Consider the following 19,228-nt stretch of genomic DNA (forward strand, 5'->3'; position numbering starts at 1 on the left):
GCTTAGAAGAATAAAAAGCATTTGGAATCTTGGTTGTATTACTATATTCTTCCCCTAAAAAGTGTGTGCGTATGTGTGTTTAAAGTATTAGTATGATTTAGATCAATACCTCTCAAAGGTTAATGTGCATATGAATCTCTTGAGTATCTTTTTAAATGCGGGTTCTAATTCAGCAGTTCTCAGTTGGGGCCTGAGAAGCTGCATTTTTACGAGATCTCAGGTGATACCTGTGCTGCTGGCGAGTGAACCACACTTTGAGAAGCAAGGGCATAGCAGTCTCCTGACTTGGAGAGTTAATTTTTTTTCAGTCAAACAAAAAGCATGTGTGGTAGTGCTAGGGTAATACCTAGTGAAGTCTCTATAAATGTAAAATTTATGGACATGCGAATAACTACATTTTGATAAAGATATTATATACTTCTGTTTTTGAGAAATGTAAAGTATTTGTAACTCAAAAAAGCTATGGAGTTTCTGTTCTTATAACGCACGTGAGTGATCTTTAAGTTTGTCCAAAATGACAGAAATATTTAAAATAGCTTTTGTAAAAATTTATTCTTAACTTGAGATTGATAACTTGAGCTTCTCATCTAGATCTAGTTTGATAAATTCTTTTATTCTTTCAGCGTAATGATAACTTAACTTGAGCTTCTCATCTAGATCTAGTTTGATAAATTCTTTTATTCTTTCAGCTTAATGTTTGGCCAGGGTCATTAAAACTCAGTTGATATTCAAACTTAGTTGATGATAATCCACCAAACAATTATTGTGCCATTGTTATCAAAAATTACAGATATTTTATAACTCTCACAAAATTCTTAAATATCTACTTTCTGGGATAATTTTGAAGAATAACAAGTCATTTCTAAAAATTTATTCTGGTTTCTATCATCATGTTATAGACAGGTGGTAATTACTTCACATTCATCATTTTAGTCAAAAATATTATCAAGTTTGCATTTGTGCTCTGCATATTTTAATGCACAATGTAGCCAATTCTTAATTTAGTATGTAAATCATCATTTCCCTTCCTCTGTAGATTTATCTTGTACCTAAAAGTTTGGCTCGAAAACGAATCTGGAATAAAAAGTACCCCATTTGTATCGAGCTTGGTCGACAAGATGACTTTATGTCCAAGGCCCAGACCGATAAAGAGACTTCTGAAGAAAAACTGCCAGCTGAGAGAGAGGTAGGAGGCGAGGACCCTAAGAAGCCACCCCCTCAGGAAGGGACAAGATCTGGCCAGCGAGATCAGATATTGTATCTCTTTGGGAGAACCGGCCGAGAAAAAGAGGAGTGGTTTAGGAGATTTATTCTGGCATCTAAGCTGAAGTCGGAAGTCAAGAAGCCACCTGGCGTCTCTGGCAGTAAACCAGGTAATGACACATGTGCTAAATGCTTATGTATTTTTAAAGAGCCTGTAGGAGAATTGAGATTCCCAGGTAGGAAGGAAGGAGGCCCACTCTAAATCGATGACTGTCTGTCCGCCACCTAAGGTGTGTCCTCATGAATAATTTACCTTTTAGGCTGATCACTGCAACCTTTTATATACAATCATTTAACCAGGGATGGAACCATTGGCAGATGTATGTTTTTTGCCTTTCCTGGTTCCTTAGGATTATATTTATTTTTCCATATCGTGACTCTGAGAGAATACACAGCAGCAGAACCCTAGTTATAATAAGAAGGTGGCTAGTGCTCTAGTGCTCTAAAGCTCCTGGCCCTCATGTCCTCCATGCCTGAGCTCGCTGAGTGCGGGATCCTCTGGCCTCCAGACTCACTGTGTTTGTGTCTGTAACCATGCACTTCTGCTCTTCTTATCCCTCTGCCCCGTGTTCTCTGCTTAGAACTTCACTCAATCTCTCACTGTTCAAAGATACTGTGCCCTGGTCATTGCTTTTTACACATGCTGTTCTCTCTACCTGGAAAGTTCTTTCCCTCCTGGGCTAGGAAAATGCCAACTATTTCTTTAAGGGGCAGTCCAGAGGTCACTACCTGTGAAAGTTAGTACTGGAGTAAGCGCCTCTCAACTCTCTTGGGCAGAGGTAGTCACCCTCTTCTTTCTGCCCTGAAAGTCCTTCCTTCAGTTGTACTTTAGCTATGATGCTTTTTACAGAAAATTGTTATTTATTTGCCTAGGTGCCTGAGTTTAAGGGCAAAGATTATGTCTTCTTCTTCTTTTTTAGTATGGAATTGGCCCAGAGAAGTGCTTGAAAAAAAATTTGTTGAATGGAAGATGGCATGTTTGAAATTGCCATGAGCTGCGGATGAACAATTAGCTTTCTGCCCACTTGCTATTTGCCCTTGGGGGTGTGTCGTTAAACCAGGGATGGAACCATTTGCAGATGTTTTTTTTTTTTTTTATTTGTTTTTTTTTTTTGACCCTAAAGGATCACCAGAAAAAAAAGAAAAAGATACCACCAGTCTATCTCATGGCTCCCATTACTCTGAATTGTCTTAGAGAGGAATAAAAACTTCTAAAAATTAGAGTGGAAGTGTATTTCAGGCTGGGAAATAAACTGTTAAATATTCGTTAAACAGTCATTTGATAGCATTTTAGCTGCTTTTCAGCTTAACCCAGTGGAGTTTGTTCTGCATTTCATTCACTTCGCAGTCTTTTTCTTCATCTGTGTTAATAGCCATCACTTCTTTGCTCCAGGGGTTTTGCCCTCACACAGCAGACACAGCAGTCCCTCGGGGCACCTGACCCACAGTCGCAGCAGCAGCAAAGGCAGCACGGAAGAGATCATGTCCCAGTCAAAGCAGAAGGAGCTGGTGGGCAGCGTGCGGCAGAAGATGCTTTTGGACTACAGCGTGTACATGGCCAGGTGTGTCCCCCAAGAGAACCGAAGCCCCCAAAGGAGCCCCGTGCAGAGTGCAGAGAGCAGCCCCACAGCTGGGAAAAAGGTAACACTGGCTGCTGGGCCATGGCTTTTCTGCTCTTTCACTTAAATTCCTTTCTTAATACATAAGCACTTTGAGTGCCTCTTGTGTACCTTCCTAGACTGCAGACTCTGCAGTATTTTCTCGGTTGTCAGTTGGCTAGTGTGGGCACGTGTCCTGCTAGCTGGCTTTTCCTTGAGCACTTATGCCCATGTCTCACCCACGCCCCCACCCTTGTTAATTTAGTGATTTTAATCTGCATGGGCTAGGAAACCAGAGAGCCAGAATTGTGTGAACAGAGATAACTGTCTTTGAAAGAGGGGCCTTTGAAGAACGCATGTGAGGTTTAGTGCTGGGCTCCCGCATCCACTTGGCCTGCCTGAAGCATGTGTGTGGGCCATATCTTGGCTCTCAGGAGTGGTCTGGTAGTTGAGACAGTCTCGAATAAGATATAGGTGTCTGTTTTCATTATTTATTACTGTGTAACAAACAGCCCCCAAAGTGGCTTAAAACAATAATTATTTATTTTGCTCACGAATTTGTAATTTGACCAGGTTTAGCAATGAAGGCTTCTCTCTGCTCCATACAGTGTCAGCTGGGGAAGTTGGACTGGGGGCTGGAGGATCTGTTTCCAAGATGGTTCACTGGCATGCATGGCTGGCAAGTAGATGGTAATCGTTGGCTGGGAGCTTAGCGAGGGCTGAGGGCTGGGGATCTCAGTTCTTCTCCATGTGGTCTGAGCATCCTTCAGCATGGTGACTGGGTTCCAAGGCAAGCGTCCCTTGAGAAAGAGCTGATGGACACTGTATTGCCTTTTATGACCTAGTCTCTGAGGTAAAATAATGTCATTCCTTCATGCTCCATCTCTTGCTGAGTGAATAGCAAATTCTTAGAAGAACATGTAGGATGTGAAATATCTTTGCACCGTTTTTTAAAAATAAGATCTGCTTCAGTGTTCCTATACCTCTTTTATTATTTTTCTTGCTTTCCTTAATAAGCCAGCGGAGATAGTTCTTTACTAGTTTTATTTCTTGTTAATTCTGCAATATGAGCAAGTAAGGACCTTTTCCCCCAATCCTTGATTTTATTTCCTTCTTTGTGCATGTGAAACATTAACACAGTTCCAGAAATCAAAGCTGTACAAAGATGAACTCAGAAAAGTGCCCTCTCCCTGACCTATTCCTTGTATTCCTCCATGCCATTCCCACTCACCCCCTGTAGTAAACCAATCTCCTTAGTCCCTGGTTGATCTTCTCCTGGTTTATTTCCCTTTCTATGGCTTCTCATTTCCCATACTATGGCTTCTCTTTAGCATATTGCTTCTTTCACTTAGCAGTACATTCTGGAAATCATTCCACATCAGTTCATAGGTATCTTCCCCGCTTCTTATTTTTAAACAGCTGCGAAATACTTACTCTATTGTGCAAATGTTCCATAAAGTATTCAGTCTATCTCTTATATGGGCATCTAGGTATTTCCAATATTTTGCAGTTACAAACAACACTATGATGAATAACTTTGTGTATGTGTATTTTTATGTTGTTGGGGGTGTATCTTCAGAGTAACATCTTAGAAGTGGGATTGCTAGATCAGACGGTAAATGCTCGTGTGCTCATGTAGTTTTGTTAGATATTACCAAACTCTTCTTCGTAAGGGTTGCACCATTCATTGTTCATTCCCACCAGTGGTAAGAGTGCCTGTTTGCCCACAGTCTTGCCAAATGTAGACCTTTTGGATGTGGTCATTAGTGCTCATTCCTCTTGCCAAAGACCAGGCCAGGTTTTTCTTAGGGTCCGTATTGCCTCTGATATCATGAGTCTAAGAGGCTGAGACATAAAGGAACCTTTGACAGTTCTTCAAGTTATACTGTCACTTCATCTGTGTTGGCCACCACCCAGAAGCTTATCCAGGGTAGCATGCCCAGAGGGAGCTTGAGACACAGCTCCAGGCTTTGCCCCAGCCTCTCCCCTCCCACCCGCTCCGGCTGCTGCCTTTTATAGGCCATGGTCTCAGCATCTCTTACCCTGAGGGCTCCAGGTCTGATGGCAGCCTCCACACACTTGGCCTTCTTTCTCACACATTGCCCCATGCTAAACTTGGTCAATAGGTGAATGGGGCCACTGGTATTCAGTGTGAAAAACACCTAGTGGTATAAGTAGTAAATATGGACTAGATTTGTGTTATACAGTGCTAACATGCTTTTGGTGGTTATTCTTGCTGATAATTAAAACATGTCCAGGGAATACTGCATATTGAAATCACTTTAAAGTTCAAAATTTCAATTATAAAATAGCACTATTTTTGGAGGAAGGGCCTGGTTCTCCAGATCAGGGTCCCCAACCCCCGGGCCGTGAACCAGTACCAGTCCATGGCCTGTTAGGAACCAGGCCGCACAGCAGGAAGTGAGTGGTGGGCAAGACAAACTTCATCTGTATTTGCAACCACTCCCCAGTGCTAGCATCACCGCTTCAGCTCCACCTCAGATCACAAGGCATTAGATTCTCATAGGAGCACCGGTCTCTGGTGCCAAAAGGGTTGGGGACCGCTGCTCTAGATGTTTAGTGGTTAGTGACTAGTCACTGAGCCCTGACTTGTTTTTGTAACCCTGCTTCGTCCCACTACAGGCTGTGCCAGCTTCTACAGTCTCCAAACCCCTGTGATCTTGGCGCCATTTTCTCTTTTCTCAGGCAACTTAAGCTCTAGAATAGTGAGAGAGACCCTGATGAGGCTGTCTGGGGAGACCTGCGGCTTTATTGTCTTGTCGAGGTAGTTTGCTTCACGTCAGGAGGAGATTTAAATAATAATTCAGAAAACAAGAAAATAAGAAAACGTCTTAAAAATGTCGAACAGAGGGATACCATTAGCCCTAGTGTGGGTACCACAGGAAGGGATATCCCACAGGCTGCCTTCAGATTTGCTCAGGGGTGTGTGGCCAGAGAGGCAGCTAGCTGTGTGTGCCCTGAAGCGGGCTGTCTGGGAGAGCTGCCGGATGAGGCAGTGGTGTGCCTGTGCTCCAGGCGCAAGTCTCCAGGGCTCAGATCATGATAGGTACTTCCATGCTCCTTTTTAACGAAAGGTTTTAAGAAATGTTTAGAGATAATGTAGACTGCCCCCTGTTTGGAGGATCTTGTCTTCATTGTTACAAGTTGCACTAATTATCTTGTTACCTATAAATGGATCAGGAGATGAGAATGGAAAGTAAATAGGAATCAAATAGAAACCAGGAAACCTTAATTGGCAGAGTAGTTTTCTAAGGCTTCCCCTTTCTCCCTCAAAGTCAACTTTTCGAACAAATAAGAGTAGAATTGAAAAGTGCTTATCATATCATAAGTAAAAAATATGAAGGAAGGTACAATTTAAAAATAAATTTTAGAAGAGATATAGACAAGAGTGCCACGACAATTTAGTGGAGGAAAGAATAGTTTTTTCAACAAATGGTGCTGAAACAACTGGTGTCCATATGCCTCACACCATATACAAAAATAAACTCAAAATGAATCAGAGACCTCAATAGAAGAGCTAACACTATAAAACTCATAGAAAAAAAAGATAGGAGTAAATCTCTATAATTTTGGATTAGGTAAAGCCTTTTTAGGTAAGACACCAAAAAATGTACACAACCAAAGAAAAAATAGATCAATTGGACCTTATCGAAATTAAAAACTTTTGTGCTGCAAATAATACCATCAAGAAAGTGAAAAACAACCCATAGAATGAGAGAAAATATTTACAAATCATATATCTGATGAGGATCCAGTACCAAGAATATATAAAGGACTCTTACAACTCAATAATAAAAAGGTAAATAACCCAATTAAGAGATGGACAAAAAATTTGAATAGACACTTCTCCAGAGAAGATGTACAAATGGCCAGTAAGCGTGTGAAAAGATACTCAAAGTCATTAGCCATCAGGGAAATGTGAATCAAAGCCATGGTGAGATACCACTTCACAAACCGCTTGGATGGCTAAAGTGAAAAAGAGAAATGATAAGTATTATTGAGGATACGGAAAAACTGGAACTCTTGTACATTGGTGGTGGGAATGTAAAATTATGCAACTGCTGTGGAAAATAGCAGTTCCTCAAAATATTAAACAGAGAGTTACATGATCCAGCAGTTCCACTGCCAGATAAGAGAAATGAAAACCTGTATCCACACAAAAACTTGTACACCAGTGTTCAGAGCAGTATTATTCACAGGAGCCAAAAGTGGGAAACAGCTGAAGTGTCCATCAATTGATGAATGGATAATGTGTGGTATATGCCTACAATAGAATAGTATTCTGTGGTTAATAAGGATGACGTACTGCTACATGCTATGGCATGGAAAAACCTAGAAAACATGCTTGGTGAAAGAAGTCAGTCACAAAAGAACACATATTATATGATTCCATTCATAGGAAATGTCCAAAACAGGCAGATTCATTGAGTTAGTGTTTAGTAGCCTCTGGCTGGTGGTGATGGTGGTGGCGGCGATGGAGTTGGGGAGGCCTGGGGAGTGTCTGCTAATGGACACAGGGTTTCTTTGGGGGGTAATGAAAATATTCTAAAATTGATCGTGGTGATGGTTTTACAGCTCTGTGAATATACTAAAAACCACGGATTATACTCTTTCAGTGGGTGAATTGTATGGCACGTGAATTATATCTCAACAGAGCTGTAAATAAAAAAGAAATAAAACTATGTTAGAGCCAAATTTTTTTTTTAATTTTATTTGTTTGTTTGTTTGTTTATCATGACATTGGTTGATGAAATCCAGTAAGTTTCAGGTGTACAATTCAGCAGTAAGGCATACATATATTGCATTGTGTGTTCACCACCCATAGTTAGATTTCTTTCTGTCACCACATATTTGACCCCCTTTACCCCATCTACCTCCCCCCTACCCTCCTACCCACCCCCTCTGGTAACCTCTAGTCTATTGTTCTATGTCCATGAGTCTCTGTTTGTCCAGTTTGTTTGTTGCTTTTAGGTTTATATCCCACGTGTAAGTGATATCATGTGGTTTTCAACTTTTTCTGTCTGGCTTATCTCACTTAGCATGATTATCTCGAGGTCCATCCATGTCGTCGCAAATGGCAGTATTTCATCTCTTCTTATGGCTGAGTAATATTCCATTGTATATATGTACCAGGGGTTCTTTATCTATTCCAATTTTGTTTTTTTTTTTAAAGTTCATCATTCTTTAAAAGCGTGTGTGTATTTGTGTGTGTATAAAATAAAATGACTGAAAGGAAATATAGTAAAAATGTTTTCAGTAATTACATCTGGATAGTGGAATTATGGGGGTTTTCTACAGTGAATATGCATTGTTTTTATAATCACAGAAATAGGTAACAGACCTGAAGGAAGGGTCTTTAGTTATGTCTTCTCCTGGACCAAGCAGCCCTTTGTGAAACCCTCAAGTGGCACCAGATTGTGTGTGACGAAAACTTAGGAGCAGAGGCACTAATTCTCTTTGTAACAAAAATGCCGGGCGAGTCTCCTGGCCATTTGTAATAAGAAATATTAAGTAAATCTCTACAAATTTACATTGGATGTTAATTTTTAATAAAATATATCCCAAGAGCTCCTCAGTTAGTTGTGATAGCCTTCTTCACCTTAAAACAATTGACCTCTCCAAACCTTTTGGAAGCCGCTTTTACAAAATGGCCATTTCTAAGTGTACGTATATAGTTGAAGTGTTGCCATGGGTATCCTTCTCACATTCCTTCCTGCAGCCAAACAGCAGTGTTAGGGAATGTGTGCACGTTTATTCTTTAAGCGTGAATTTTTATGACATTCATGGGAAGTGAGTTCTTTCTAGCAGCCTGTCGAATCCAGATTTTATTCATAAAGCTGCTTTGATGCATCCTCAGTGTTCTGTTACTCTTGGATTTTTCTTTGTTTGTAGTGAGGCCATGGAGAGAAGCCTGTCTTAGAAAAAGGAACTGTTGAAAAGGAAAAAAGAAAAACCTGCTTGTCAGTTTTTCGGAAATTTGTTTCCACATCATATGCTTTGGCTTGGACATAAATTGTGAAATAGCCTTTGTTTCTTGCTATGTTTTGTTAAACCTGTTTCCTGTGAGTGACTAGGGTTGTAAAGAAAGGTTAATAAAGGGTAGACTCTCCCACTTGAGAAGGGAAAAAGCAACCTATTCTCTTTCTAAGTAAGACACGCGGTGCCCTGTGTGGGCAGCAGACAGGCCCTGCCTGAATGCCTGGGGGAGGAGAATGGCCTTGGGTGAGTGCTCACTCAGAAGCCTATGTAGATAATCTAATGTGACTCAAAGACAGTCACTTCAGAACAGCTAGACTACACCCCCCGGGAAGTGGCGTGCAGATGTCCAGGCGGAGAGAAAGTGATTCCATACAAGTGCAGCTGTGGCGTGACTGAGTGCCTGCTGGTCACACTCCCGCTCTTCTGACCGGGACCCCGTGGTGAAGTGTCTCAGTTAACAGCAGGCACCACAGCCTAGAAAAGCATAGAGAGAATACACTCCAACCATCAGAATGAGTGAGGCAGATCCATGTCTTCCGAAATGGAACAGTAGACGTGTGTTATTTTTTAAACCAGAATTTAATTTGGGGCCCAGATCCAATGGCACCAACATTCATAAGGGAGACCTTTGAAAACACCCAAATATCTCCCCTTATATGCAGTAACATTAGATGGAAAAATGCAAGTGAGTCCCCAGGACCCTAAAGAGAGAGATGGCGCAAGCTCTGACAAGACTAGTGGACAGGTAGGTGCTGGGCAGTCCACTAGGCCCTCTGTGGACCCAGTGACTAGTTCACATGGGTCAGACCCTCAGAATTCCAGGCTTCAGAAAAGTCACACATGGGTACCTGCTGTAGACCTTTGGGGTGCTCACAACTCATCGCATCTCCAAGTGTCAAATCCATGAGCATCAAGCCCCCTTTGTACTATGCATGGAGATGAGGAGGGTGTCTGGTGTGTGTGATGGCTACAGGCAGCCCATGAGGGCAGGATGAATGCATTTATATAAGCCATAGAGAAAAGAGAAAGGGCAAACAATTCACAGATTTCTGCATTTCTAGTTCTTTTGGTCTTTGCTTTCTAGGCTAATTGTTTCTGTAAGGCTGTAATCTAATTAGAGACCTCCGCAGAGGGAAATGCATCGCACCAGGAGCCAGTCACAGCCCCTCTTCCCTCCCACGGGACAGAGCAGGTGGCTGTCCAGGGGAAGGAGCGTGAGCGGGGCTGTGCTGATGAACGGGGGCCTCCGTTTTCTCATCCCTAAAATAGAAGTAGAAATTCTGTGGTTCCGGGCTATCGTGAGGCATATAAATGGGAACTCGAGCATGGGCCTGGCACGGGATCAGTGGGCAGCAACAGCGACGACAGCGATGACCGCCAGGCATTATCTGCATTAACCTCCTAACCTCAAGACCTCTTCTGTGGGTGTCGCTGCTGCCTCTCCCTCCTTCACCCTCACTTGGCCCTCTGCAGGCCAGAGTCCATAGTCTAATTACAGCCTTGGAAACTGGAGACTAACCCAGGTTTGCTCTTCTCTTACCTTGCACATTGGCCATGACACACATTTCAGATGGGTCACACCACATGGAGGTGAGGCCCAGGGTATTTCACCAGGCCGAGAGTGGTGGGAACAGCTATAGCAGTTTCAGAGAATTCCTGAGGGTGGCTCCCTCTAATCCAGAACTGGGGTTCTCACCTGACCTGTTCATTACATCAGTGAGAGCTTCTAAAAATCTTGATACCCACTTAAATTAGTAGCACTGGGTATAGGACCTAGGCACCAGTATTTTAAGCATTCTCTAGTCCCTCGCCGAAGAGAATCATGAGTTATAAAATCAGGCTGAATGTGAGAGTCCTGGGCATTGGGAAACTGGGGGGCTGCCTGGTGAGGACCAACCTGACAGTTACTCATCCAGGGAGCCTCATCTAGAACCAAGCTAATTGGGGGTCGGGGGCAGGGCAATTTGGGTGAGCTAATCGTATGAAATATTAGCTGGTTCACAGGAAGACTGGTAGAAAAAAAATAGACAAGGAGGAGTTTTTATCTGTGATGGTGGCTTTTCTTTCTCTCTTTTTCTCTTCACTGACATAATGTGGGACTTATAATTTATAGGGAAGAAATACGACTCATGTGGTCGCCTATCTATAGGGAAAGACTTTCAGTGACTTTAGGAAAATAAGCACCTGCCTTGTTCTCCAGTTGCTTTTTAGCTAATTTTGGTCCCTTATTTTTTGCCAGTTGCCAGAGGCTCCACCCTCTGAGGAGGAAGAACAGGAAGCCTGGGTGAATGCCTTGCTTGGAAGAATGTTCTGGGACTTCTTAGGAGAGAAGTACTGGTCTGATCTGGTGTCTAAGAAGATCCAAATGAAACTCAGCAAAATAAAGGTATCATTTTCCACATAAGAGGCTTTTAATTCTTCACATTATTCAATTTCTAGAAGTTTTGTACCATTTTATTCTCAGTGAAAAAATAACTCAGTTTAAAGCATGTAGCATATGAAAGTAGTAAGTTCTTTTCCAACATCATTTGGGCTGTGACCTTGACCATATGAATAACTACATCTGGGAACTTGGTGACCATTCCTGTTTGCTTATTCCCTTGTGTTGCCTTCACTGTTATCCATTGTAGATGATAATCCAGAATTCGATTTGGGAAAGTGCGAGCTTTTGTAACTGGCTTGTCGTATAGACTTCTGTTATCTTTAAATTAGTATTTCTGGAATCCACCCAGCCTCACAATCTAAGCTACCAGTATATGCTGAGGAAAATGCCAGCTTACTTAAGACCGCTTTCCCAAGTTACGCTCCCTTTCCAAGCTGGGAAAGTTAGCACTGCACTCTAAATGTGTCTGTGTTTGACCTTTACTTCTGGCCAGATGGTATGTTATTTTGGGCTCTCTCTTTGCTGAAAAACAGTCCTCACACTGATTTAGGCCCACTTGGACGTGAGCTTAAACTGCCGAAGTATTCCTCACGATTGTCACTGAACGACTCATTTAGTACCACCTTTGCCAACCAAAAGACCTTATTTAGGTTATTTAGAAGTTTTTAACCCAGTGACGACCCAGCCAAGGAAGAGTCACTTTGGTCCCCAAATCTTCACTGAGAGGTTGCACAGTCAGCAGCTTAAGTCAGTGGGTCTGTTGGGGTTATAGATACCTTTGGGAAGGAGAAACAGATGGATCCTTTCCCTAGAAAAATGCACAATGACACAGAATTTGCCCACAACTTCAGAGAGTTCAAGGACCCTGTTAGGAAACTGTAAGCTAAGGTAAAATTGAAGTAGGAAGAAAATGTGGGCATGCAAGGGCTTTGATTTGATTTCTGTTGTTCCTTTGCGTGATGAACGGAGCCTTTTCTGGCTCCGGCAAGCTCTGGCAAGCTGTGGCTCCCTTCCCCAGCCCCTGATAAAGAGAAGAGGCTGCCTCCTAAGCTGGAAGAGTGGATTACGAGGCAGAATCCGGGGCAGGGGTTTGGGAGGGCTTTGTTGACAAGGGTCAGTCTATTTGTGTTCTTCAGGTAGATTGAGGGGTGAACCCACCCTGCTAGCCAGGTCCAGAGGGAGAACAGGAAGTGTCAGTGACCCTCACATAGGCCAGCAGCTGACCTGGAGCTGACTCAGCCTTCTTGGATTTTGAGTTCCTGGGTCCCATGGCCAGGGCTGACACTCTTCTTTCCCCAAAGACTGTCGTGGGCTCTTCTCTGAGCAGGAGGGCTGTGAGTCCTGGCAGCATGTGACAGAAAGCAGGGCCTGTGAGAAAGGGCAGTGTCCCACGCTTCTCTCTGGGTTGGAAGTCCACGGAGCCTCTCTCCTCGGTGGAGAAGGGCGAGTTCCCTCATCTCAGAGGAATTCGAAGGAAAGTTCTATTTTCATCTCCTTCTGCTTGTCATGTGGGCTGTTGCAGTTCACAAACCTAAACTCCCTTCTGTTTTTTGAGGTCAGAAGTGATAGAAGGTTAGGACGGAGAAAGAGGCCCAGATCCAATGGCACCAGCAGTACTCCCGGCATTGCCAGCCTCAGCGCCTCCACCCTGACCTGAGCTGCAACGCACAACGCGCCCTGCAGACTAGCGAGAGCCCTGGCAATGGAATAAACAGGAAGGCAGCCAGATATTACCCAAATCTGAGCCTGCCACCACCCCTGCCAAAAGAACCCTTCCTACCACCAACAACCGAATATCCCTGGAAGAGCTAGCTATTCCTTAAACCTAGTGTATTGAATGTTAGCAGCCAGTCAAGGGCCAGAAAGGCTGGAGGAGCCTGAGCTGTCCCCTGTGACAAAGATCTCCCTGACTCTTGGTGTCCCTTGAAGGCCTGACATACGGAGAAGTCTTTGCTGGCCTTGCCCTGCAGTCTCAAGATAGTCACCCTTGCGCATGACAATGACTCATGTTGTGAAAGAGCAGCCGGTGTGTGTACCTGGCAAGTGATGGGTGTAAAACATGCTGAGTTTCTGCCCCGACAGCAAGTATACTCTTGGCCTCTGCTGGCTGAGCCAGTATTGCCCTGGGCTCTCAGTAGCTAGGGGCCTCTTGTGTGTTTCAGCAACTGCTGCTGTTACTGCATCCGGCTTCTCATGTACCACCCACCAGCCTGAGAATGTCCCGTACACCTGCATGTCCAGTCCCCAGCTGGGTTTACCCCGGAGGGTAAAGAACACGCGGTGGGTTCCTGTCTCTCTGTGGTGCCCTTCAGGTGGGCAGGAGAGAGGTTCTGGTTGAAAAGAGCAGGAGGACGAGCGACCTTTCCTTCCTCCCCTGCAGCGTGAGAAGGAGGCTGCTCCAGGGCCTGGTCCTGGACACTTGGATTCAGATCAGAGATCTGAACAAGAAGAGGGTGGAGGTGGGCGAGAGATGTTCTGTAATCTTGGAGTTGGGTGCTCAGGTGAATAAGCAGGTAAACAGACCTGCAGATCCCCCTGCCCCATTCTGCTTACTGGTAATGAGCCCACCGCACCCTGCCGAGGCTTTCTCAGTCCTAGTTCCTCCAGTCCCCTCCTTCATCTTGGGTCCTTGTGGGGCCGCAAGGTGCAGGATGGAATGGGGTGGGGGATTGGACAGGGCCCGAGGGAGAACAGCATGTTTCTGCTGGCTCTGTATTCACTCCCCTAGCTCAGTGTTGGACCCCTGTTCCCGTAGAAACCCATCATACTCCTGACACACAGGATATTAGAACGACAATAATAGACAAAAAAGGACTGGTGCGGGATGCAAGGTTTTGTCCACATTCTTGGCCAAATAGTGTTCTGTAGGCTGATTGGGAAGCCAACCACCGCATGATACTGATGCTTTGGAAAAAGATTTTCCAAACACAGCAAACATCAGTTCAGAAATGTGCATTCGAATACTGTCTCTAGTCACATTTTGTCCATCACAGACATCATGACCTTTCCAAGTTAACCCCCCTACCCCTGAAAAATCAGAGATGAAGTTCTCTGACTGGAAAATCCAAAAGTGTAGATATAAATTTCTCTGCGGGGAGACAGCTGAAGAGGCCCAGTCAAAATAGGCATTAGATTCATGCCTGGCTAGATGCTGCCTTGTTTTATGGGAAATTCTCAGCATATATTTACTTAATTTTGAATTTCACAAAATCACTCTAATGTTCAAATGGAGAAATACTCGTGAGAAAAAATTCTGGGGGAGAAGAAAGGAGAGGGACTTGCCAGATTTTAAAATGTATTATAAAGCTGCAGTAATAAAAGCAGTATGACACTGGTAGAAAACAGTGCTCAGTACAGATTGCAGTGTAGTGGGAATCTCAGATTTAAAGGTGTAATTACAGATTAGTGGAAAAGTATGGATTCTTCAATAAACAGATTAAAACACCTTACGAATTACTAGGGGAAAAAATTAAGATGGGTCCGTAATTTACATCTTACACTAAGATTAGGAACGGACCAAAGATTTTTTTTTGAAACACACATACGCAAATCCAGGTAGAAGAAACATAGATGAATTAATTCTGTAGTCTTGAGTCAAAGTAGAAATTTCTAAACCTGCTGCCAGTACTTTCATGTTATTTCCTTTAGGGTAAATTCCAATTACAGCTATATTAGTCGGGGTCCCATTCAAATGGAGTAACCTGAGGAGAGAGTTTAATAAAGAGGAGATTTATAAAGGTACGGATCGATGTAGAGAAATTAAAAGAGATGATGCAGCACCCAGGGCCGACAGCAGTGGGCGCTGTTACCACTTCCTGCGGGAGCAAAAGCAGGGGTCCGTTACCAGAACTGAGCCGCATGGAGAGGGCTGCCCATCTGACAGGAGCTGTAGCCTTCAATAGAGGGAGGGGACAAATGCCCCACAATCGTCTTCTACCTGTACCTCCCTGTCCCCTGCCCATAGGTGTATCCTGTTGGCCAAGTCCAACCAGAAGCCAGAGGGCAAGCGACCAGCCCTCGCGGTATAGGGAGGGGCTTGAATTCAGGGGGCAAAAGAAAAAATGTCCAGTCTAGGGTCAAGAGATGTGATTTTTTTTTTTCCCAAAGATTTTAATAAGTGTTGTGAGTTTGCCTATCAGAAATGTAGCAATTTTTTAACTCCCCATTGGTAGCCTAAGAGAGGGCATTATTAACCTGTCCTACATGGCTGGCTGCTTCTCCACGATCAGGTCTCTGGCCAAATGCCACTCCTCAGAGAAGCCTTCACTGACCTCCTTAGCCAAATAGCCATCCCGCACCCATGCCCCAGACTCCTGTCTTGTTACCTGCCTTATTTTCTCTGTAGCACTAATCACTCTGTGAAGTTACATTACTTATTTGTCTACTTATTTATCTGTTTCTGCCTCTCCAGTATAAACTCATGAGAGCAAGGACCTTGCCTGACTTGTCCACACTTTCCGTTTGTAGTACAATGCCTAGTATGTGGTATGTGCTCGATAAATTTTGGTTAAATAAATGTGTCCCAAAACCTTGACCATCATTCTTTCTGAGAGTATGTTGAATTCTAACATTTACCAGGTTACTAACGTCTCGTTCATTGTTTGCTTCTTTTCTCCAGCTCCCCTACTTTATGAATGAGTTAACTCTGACGGAACTTGACATGGGGGTGGCTGTGCCAAAAATTCTTCAGGCCTTCAAGCCTTATGTCGATCACCAAGGTAACTCTTAATTAACTCCAGAGGGCAACTGACCTTTTATAAGAGTGTGAATATGTAAAGATTTATATGTGTTTCGTGGCTCGGCTCGTGGTATTAAAAGGACCTTGATGGAGGTTTCAGTACCCAGGAGTTTGGTGAAGTGAGGAGTGAGCCAGGCAGGCAGATAGAGTCCACAGCAGGCATGGCAGCAGCTGACGTTTTTCTCTGTAGTATCCCTTTCCAAGTAAGCCTCTTTCCGCCTAATCTGGATTTGCATTAATTCCTCAAAAGACTCTGGGACTCTGGGACGAGGTAGAGGAGAAAACAATTACAACTTTTCAAGAGAGTGATATTTGTTTTGAAAAATTTAGAGTCTCTAGCATCTTCTTGAGTCTGTGTATGGCTGTATCAGATGGCTCGAATCATATTTAGTGAAGTACTTTTCTGTATTGTATATATTTGACATAAATAAAAGGGATTTTTTTTTTCTAGCAATATTATTAGTAGCCCTCTCTCTCTAGCAATATTTCAGCTCACAGCCCATATTTGAGCATCCCATCGATTTCAGAGACATATAGACCAGAGTATTATTTGCAGATCCAGAAGTCAACCTTATACCTGCATGTTAAGATCACCTATAACCACTGAATTATGTCTACACATTGATGAATCAGAGTGCTCCTGGGTTCGATTGATTTCTGATTCAGCAAAACTAGAAAAAGTTCTTTGCATATGATTTAGCTAAAATTCTCTTAACTGCATGTGAAATTTTAAGAGATGCATGATCTATGTGTCAAGTGTATAGCTAGAATCTTAACCCCATTGTGGGCATACAAGGGCTGCCTGTCTTCCTCTGGCCCTTCCGGGCTCTGGGTTACCCTTTGCTCTTTGCCTCTTTTGGAAATGACTTGTAAATGATCAGCTAACATAGTATAAATGAGCCGTAAATGATCACCTAACATAAACCTCCGGAGAGGAATGTCGAGCATACAGAAAATAAATAATATGTGTACATACTCTTATTTTCTAATGCATTAGCAGTCTCTTATCTCAGGACCGAATTCATTCGTCCTTTGTTGAATTAGTAGAAATATCCAACGAGGAGGGAGAGGTGCCACAGCTGGGCTTTGCCCCATTTAAGAAGTGTCCCTGTGGCTTTGAACTCTGCAGCCTCCCAGGGCAGCTTTGTCAGGCTCTGAGTGAAATTCACCAACTGTCTAGGTCTCTAGTCTCTTTCCTGCCCCTCTGAAGAGAGACATTTCACTAGCTAGATCAAAGCTTTCCCGGTTTTTAATCCATTTGAGGCTTATTTAACTCTTTTTCTGGGCAAGTTCTGGAGCTCTGCCTGCTTATGCAACAAATGAGGAAATGTTACTAAAGAAAGGAATGATAAAGACTTAAAGGCTGTGAGCTTTAAAAGTTTGATCAAATTAGGCTTTTCCAGGTTTGCATGTGATGGTAAAACAGAAATGAACATGAAAGAAATGCACATTTTGGCTTCCATTGCTCTAGGGAAAACTTTCATTTTAGGGAAATTAAAATCAGGGGTGACTTGCTTGAACTGACTCTGGAAAGCAGAGCTCACCTTTCAGGAAAATGCATCCCACAGTGAAGAAGCTTCAGCAGCTCTGGGAGAGGTGCTTCCCGTGGGATTGTCCACCACCTACGCCCCCACCCCCGTCCTCTGTTAATGTTTCCTAACTTGTACTTGTTTGTTGGAGGCTCATGGCTCAGGAGGGCTGTTCAGGCCAGAGCTGGTTGGATCACTGTCCCCCGCATGCTTTTCTTGAGGCAACATAGAGTGGTGGTTCTGAGCGCCAGCTCTGGGGCCTCGGGCAAGTTCCTTAAACTTTCTCGCTAACTTCTTTCTCAAGTTGGGAGACTAGTAGCACCTACTGGTGGGCTTCTCGTGAGGATTGTGATTTAATATGCGAAAGGCACTGGCAAGGCCGCTGGTGTGAGGCAGGAACTGCATCGGTGCTAGCTATTGTTATTTTTACCATTATTAGTGACACCTTCAGCTGCTGGGACTCTTGGAGTTTAGAATGTGGGTGGCCGTGGTGTCCCTTTGACCCATCTTAAAGCTGGCAGATCCTACCAGAATAAACAGAAAGCAAAATGCCATTGTTAGCTTTCGTGGTCTTGCCACTAAGAGGTTAAATTAAAGGAGCAAAGTCTGTAGTTCCTCTGAATGAAATCACATATTGGGCATGTTGGCCTCTCCAAGTTCCAGAACACACAGCCAACTTCTAGTGTAGTGAGTAAGGTTAAATGACCACCTTCCCCAGGGCATCGTCACTTCCCACCAATGGCAGGTGGCTAGAAGGTGGAGATCTGCCCATTGGGAACTAGCTTTGCACCTCCCGCCTTATCTCTGCTCCCCACTCCACATTCATCTCTAACCCTGAGGTATGTGTAGGGGTAGGGGTCTCCTTTCTTCCCTTCAGGCCACACAGTGGGGTCCAGATGCCTTCCTCAGACTAGCTTCCCCGTCCCACCCCGTAACCCCACGCTGGGCCAAGCTCTTTCCCTGTGTTTATTAACTCTGTTAGGGTAAAATTTGTCCCTTCATTTATTCAACAAATACTCATTGTAGAGAAAACTGGAATGTTTAAAAAAGGTAAAAACAAAAATAATACCTATTACCCCACCATTCAGAGACAGCCAGGGTTACCTTTTTGGTATATTTTTGGTACATTCTCTCCTAATCTTTCTTTTGTGGTTAAAAATTAACATAGAATCAAATCCTTAAAGAATCGAGCATGTCGACAGAGTATATTTGAAAGGGCAGTGAGAGATTACCTAGCTGGATCCTGCCCTGTTTTAGATGTGGAAGCCAGAACCCAGAGTGGGCGTGACTTGCCAAAGGTCACCGGCAGCCCCGCCTTCTGTCCTGTTCCAAGGCTACTAGGCCAGTGCCAGAGGCTCTCCATGAGCACTGTCTCAAGCCAGGCCACCTGCACTTGGGCTCTGCTCCTTCGCTGTCTTGCAGTGACACCTTGGGAATTTACTAACCACTCAACACCTCGGTTTTCTCCTCCATAAAGTGCTGATGGGCAGTAGCATCCGCCTCATTCTGTTATGGTGAAGATGAAATGTTACATGTAAGGTGCTCGGAGGACACGCGTAGCCCATAGGAAGCCATCAGCGTTTGCTGCTCCTGCAGTCACAAAGCTTTGTTGTTAGTAAAAGCTTCCTGAAGGGGCTTAGTGGTGAACGTCTTCTGTGGGCCAGGTTTTCATCTTTCCTGCCCGGGACCAAGGCCATCAGAGCAGTGCCTACAGGAG

General features: G+C 43.8%; 1 protein-coding gene across 2 annotated transcripts in view; it reads left to right on the forward strand.

Annotated features, from left to right (window-relative positions):
* Positions 1–19,228, forward strand: part of TEX2 (testis expressed 2) — an 88,566-nt gene that overhangs the window by 53,379 nt on the left and 15,959 nt on the right. For both annotated transcript variants that reach the window (XM_023535665.1, XM_023535664.1), the window contains exons 4-7: positions 1,037–1,373; positions 2,657–2,904; positions 11,101–11,247; positions 15,863–15,962. In XM_023535665.1, coding sequence (XP_023391433.1) covers positions 1,037–1,373; positions 2,657–2,904; positions 11,101–11,247; positions 15,863–15,962 — 832 coding nt within the window. The remainder of the gene's footprint in view (positions 1–1,036; positions 1,374–2,656; positions 2,905–11,100; positions 11,248–15,862; positions 15,963–19,228) is intronic.

Source organism: Pteropus vampyrus, unplaced genomic scaffold (assembly GCF_000151845.1).
Source record: "Pteropus vampyrus isolate Shadow unplaced genomic scaffold, Pvam_2.0 Scaffold143, whole genome shotgun sequence".
NCBI classification, from domain to species: domain Eukaryota; kingdom Metazoa; phylum Chordata; class Mammalia; order Chiroptera; family Pteropodidae; genus Pteropus; species Pteropus vampyrus.